This window comes from Sprattus sprattus, assembly GCF_963457725.1.
Source record: "Sprattus sprattus genome assembly, chromosome: 1".
Taxonomy (NCBI): domain Eukaryota; kingdom Metazoa; phylum Chordata; class Actinopteri; order Clupeiformes; family Clupeidae; genus Sprattus; species Sprattus sprattus.
Genome location: NC_137920.1, coordinates 11859751 through 11864750, shown reverse-complemented (window position 1 = coordinate 11864750; position 5000 = coordinate 11859751). Strand labels below are relative to the sequence as shown.

The window sequence follows — 5000 nt, the reverse complement described above, 5'->3', positions numbered from 1 at the left end:
AGGCCGTCAGTCTGCCATCCTATCTCTGCATCTTTGCTTAAGTGCCGACGGATGCGTTTCTGCTGATCCATTTAAAAGAGTCACATTAAGCGAAAGGTACACACAAGATCAATACCGTTGTCTTTACTGCTTTTGACGGCTGTGGAAGTGTTTCCCTTAATGTGTCGTTACTTGTAGGACATCACAGGTTAATACAGCATATTTCTCAGTCTCAGCATATTACCATGAGACCTCAAAGAAACAATAACCAATCTAACAGGATGCAAGTGGAAGAGTTGAAGCATTTGAAGGAACTATTAAGTTCAGCGAGAGCGGGAGTCCACCGGGCCAGTTCCGTACCAGAGTGTCTGAGGTAACACATCCCGCTCCGTACCATCAGTGTGGTGGCGCCACTGATGATGTGAGCAGGTATTATATCATTAATGAGGCTGGGACTGGCTTGGAACCATGACTCCTGTTTGTGATGGTGAGTGTGAGAGCTCACACATACAAACACACAGACAGACACACAAACACACATACACCTAAATACACACACCCATCACAACCATGGAAAACAATTGGAGACATTAGACTGACGTATTTCCTGTTTGTGATGGTGAGTGTGGGAGTGCTTCCATTAGCAGCAGGAGTGGGGAGCTAATTATGCACAGGTCCTGGACCAGCTGAGCAGAGGGGGGCGTGAGCGGAATCAGCTGAGCGGAGGGGGGAGTGAGCGGGTCATCAGGGGAGTCTAGATTAGAGGGATGTGGAGGTGGGACCTTTGTCTGGAATGTGACATGCCTTTGCCTGTCACCCCTACACATAAACACACACACACACACACACACACACACACACACACACACACACACACAGAATAACAATGAAAGGGATAAAGTTTATCTCTCTCTCAGACACACACAAACACAGAATAACAATGAAGGAGACAGAGGTGTGTATGTATGTCTCTCTCTCTCTCTCTCTCTCTCTCTCTCTCTCTCACACTCTCACTCACTCACTCACTCACTCACACACACACACACACACACACACACACACACACACACACACCCAGACATACGCACACGTACACGTACACGCAGTGGTGTAGTGGTCCCTGGAGAAGTGGGTATTCACTTTTAAGCAGCCCATACATCACAGAATAAACGCCCTGTTTTGAGAAGTTGGTATACGCAATGCTGACTGAAAAATAAGTGGGTATACTCTGTATACCTGCGTATAGCCTGGTCTACACCACTGCGTACACGTACACGTACATGTACACAAACACACACACACAAAATAACAGTGAAAGAGGCTCAGGTGTGTATGTGTGTGTGTGCTTGTGCACATGTACTGATCACATATGACTGATGCCTGGACAGCTGTGTCATAGTGACCTTTTGCTATGCGTTGTGCATGGCATGTTCCAGTCCCAGCTCTGAGCTTAACTCAGTTCTGGATCTTTCAAACAGCATGAGTGCTCCGTTTCTGCTCATAATGCAACAATAGACGATGTCACAATGGACAGTTCCGAAACGGAACCCGGTTCACCCTCAGGATTCTGCCAAGAGTCATGGTAACTTGTTTTGAGTGACAGCCTGCCTGTGTTTGTCTGTCAGAAAAGCCAGAAACGCTTCGCTGAAGGTTTTGGATGTCGTGAAAGAAGCAGAGGCTTATGGGAATGTTGCTTGTGTTTTTGAAAATGGATCATGTGACTTTTTTCCCCGTTTTTTGTTCCTTCAAGCCTGCCGCCCCTTCACTGTAAGGACCTGAAGGTACAACACTAACTCACTTCCTCCTCTCTAACAAAACTCCCCAGTTGCCTGTCCTCCCCCTTCTCACACCACTCACTCACTCACTCACTCACCTACTAGCCCAGATCTGTACTGACGGGTGGGTCCCAGAACAGCCTAAGATCCATTTTCCGACCCAGTGTGTGTGGTTTGCTTTCCTAATGCAGTGTGAGTTGACCCTAACGTGAGCTAACATGTCAGAGTGGCTGGCTGTGCTGTGACCTTGTCATTGCTACTGTCCACTGTTCCTCACTCAGATGCCTGGAGATGTGGGTTTGTTTACAAATGCATTTCTACCTGTGTGTGTGTGTGTGTGTGTCTGTCTGTGTGAGTGTGTGTGTGTGTGTGTGGGTCTGTGTGTCTGTGTGTGTGTGTGTGTGTGTGTGTGTGTGTGTGTGAGTGTGTGTGTGTTTCTGTTTGTGTGGCTGTGTCTGTCTGCAGTAATTGGTGGAAAGAGATTTGAGCTTTCCTAACACTGACAGAAGTAATTTCCTGTAGTAATTGATTATTTGAGGGTTTTCTTTGTGTGTGTGTGTGTGTGTGTGTGTGTGTGTGTGTGTGTGTGTGTGTGCGCGTGTGTGATTGCATGCATATGAATATGCATTGAAGGGTAGGGCCTTGCCAAAAACCTTTTAAGCGTTGTGTGTAAAACCCCAGAGAGTCCATCATCTAATGGACCATCAGCAGTACACCATACTGCACCAAATTACTGCACTTTGCTCCCCTCCATGGATGCCGATGAGTTGCCTCCCCGATGGTTGCTCTCTACTGGGATAATGACGTTGCAGCCAAACCAGAACGTGAGACCAGCATGGAGGCTTCATGAGGCTAATTTGATTTGAGAGGTCTGGATGGCGTCTTGGTGCCAGGGATGAGTAGCCTAGACAGCTGTGTTGCTTCAAAGCATTTGAGACCCAGTAGAGACCAGTGAACAGACATAATACACAGTCATTTCACTTTCTTCGCTTGTTTCACACACACACGCACACACAGACATAGGCACACACACAGACATAGACACACACACAGACATACACACACACACAGACATACACACAGACATACACACACACACAGACATACACACATGGGATGAGTAGCCTAGACAGCTGTGTTGCTTCAAGGCATTTGCGAATGATGAAAACCCTCTTCTTCTTTCCTGCTTTGTTGTGTACTGTTACCTAGAGAGCTGTGTGTTAAGCTACATTTACAGACGAGTCAGCTTGAGTCGCAATATTATGGTACAACTTAATCTACCTGTCATCTCACTGTGAAATATTTCAGTCTTTCCTGTGGCATTACAGTAAGAGGCTGCAAATCATTTTATAGTAGTTTAAAAACAGTTTAATGTCAGGTAAAAAACAATCAGGCAACATAGGTGAGAGACTGCAGCTTTTCACAGCACCGGAGAAGGTTACAAACACCACAAGGGTCAAGCAACAAAAGCTCTCTGGGGCAAGCAAGGCCCCTTATTATTACAAACTCACCTCATGTCATACATAAGTCCCATGATTTCAGTAAAGGACATTTAAAGTCAGTTTACCAAAGATATAGCCGGCACACTTACAAGGAAACATTGAAAGGCCTGGTTCTAAGTGACAGTAGGTTGGTGTTGATATGAATGGCCCCTTATAGTCTGAATGACTGTCGGCCCTGCTAGCTCTAATGGCCTAGGCCCTAGGGTGAGGGTTAGCCTTCTAGCGCTAAGTGCCTAGGGTTAGGGTTAGCCTGCTAGCGCTAAGTGCCTAGGGTGAGGGTCAGCCTGCTAGCTCTAATTGCCTAGGGTTAGGGTTAGCCGGCTAGCTATAAGTGCCTAGGGTGAGGGTCAGCCTGCTAGCTCTAAGTGCCTAGGGTGAGGGTTAGCCTGCTAGCGCTAAGTGCCTAGGGTTAGGATTAGCCTGCTAGCTCTAAGTGCTATTAGTGTTAGCCTGATATGCAGCTGAAGGGAGATGGAGTGCCGTGCTGACGAGAAGAGTCTGGGGCTATTTGTGTGACGAGTGCCCGTAACTCCACACCCAGCTCTTACACACACTCATTAACAGATAGACACACACACACACACACACACACACACACACACACACACACACACACACACACAATGAATATGCTGAGAGATACTCACTTCTATACAAAGTAGCACACACACTGAGCATGTAAGTGGCTTGCACCCCCCACACATACACACACCCTTACACACACACACACACACACAGACACACCCCAACACAATCACTCATTCACTCGCACAGAAGGAAGTTCTCATAACCAGTGTGTAAAAATAAAGTACTGGTGATGATTAACAAATGAGAAAAATAGTTTGCTCTCATGCACACTGTACGACTTAGATGAGACACAGATGAGACACAGATGACCTTTGTAACACGTCTGTCTGACTGTAGTTAAACAAAAGTAAAACAGGATATACAGTACCAGTCAAAAGTTTGGACACACCTTTCATTTTTTACTTTTATTATGTTCTACATGGGTGTTCTTCGTCAGTATTAATCTACAATGTAGGAAATAATAAAAGTAAAGAAAACACTTATCAAAAAAATGAAAGTTGACTGGTACTGTATATATACACACACACACACACACACACACACACACACACACACACACACACACACACACATCAGTTGTCTCTCTCCATATTTCCCCATATAACACACATAGCCCCACTCCCCACCCTCCCCCCCTCTCTCCAGTATATACCCCTGTGTGTTTTCATTCACATTTACACACACACACACACACACACACACACACATACACACAAACACACACACAGAGAACACACACACACATACAATGTAATGCTAACACACACACACTCACACACCCTCACGAGTGTATATATACCTCTCAGTTTTTTCAAAGAAACACACACACACACACACACTCTCTCTTCTCCTCGCTCACCTCCCCCTCCATCTCTCTCGTCCAGCATGTACCCGTCTGCGGGCATCTCCACGCGGATCCAGCACGAGCGTGAGCAGGCCGAGGGCATGGGCTCCACGCAGCAGCAGGCGGTGCTCTTCCTGGGCCAGGACTTCCAGGCCCTGCGGCAGGAGTGCCTGGAGGCCGGCAGCCTCTTCGAGGACCCCTGCTTCCTCGCCGAGCCTCCGTCGCTGGGCTTCAAGGAGCTGGCGCCGCGCTCCGCCAAGACCAGAGGCGTGGAGTGGATGAGGCCGACGGTAAACACACACACACACACAC

The 5000-nt window shown here is 47.2% G+C and overlaps 2 protein-coding genes across 3 annotated transcripts in view; both read left to right on the top strand.

Annotated features, from left to right (window-relative positions):
* The window catches only part of LOC308364918 (histone H1-like), a gene marked incomplete at its 5' end in the record, with an annotated part of 439427 nt that overhangs the window by 84687 nt on the left and 349740 nt on the right, over positions 1-5000 (top strand). The gene's annotated exons all lie outside the window — the stretch shown is intronic.
* The window catches only part of capn1b (calpain 1, (mu/I) large subunit b), a 29367-nt gene that overhangs the window by 866 nt on the left and 23501 nt on the right, over positions 1-5000 (top strand). The window contains exons 2-3 of one of the 2 annotated variants that reach the window (XM_080837669.1): positions 1730-1760; positions 4729-4978. In XM_080837669.1, the coding sequence (XP_080693795.1) occupies positions 4730-4978 (249 nt within the window). In that variant the 5' untranslated portion in view covers positions 1730-1760; position 4729. The remainder of the gene's footprint in view (positions 1-1729; positions 1761-4728; positions 4979-5000) is intronic. The other variant, XM_080837670.1, reaches the window with a different exon arrangement.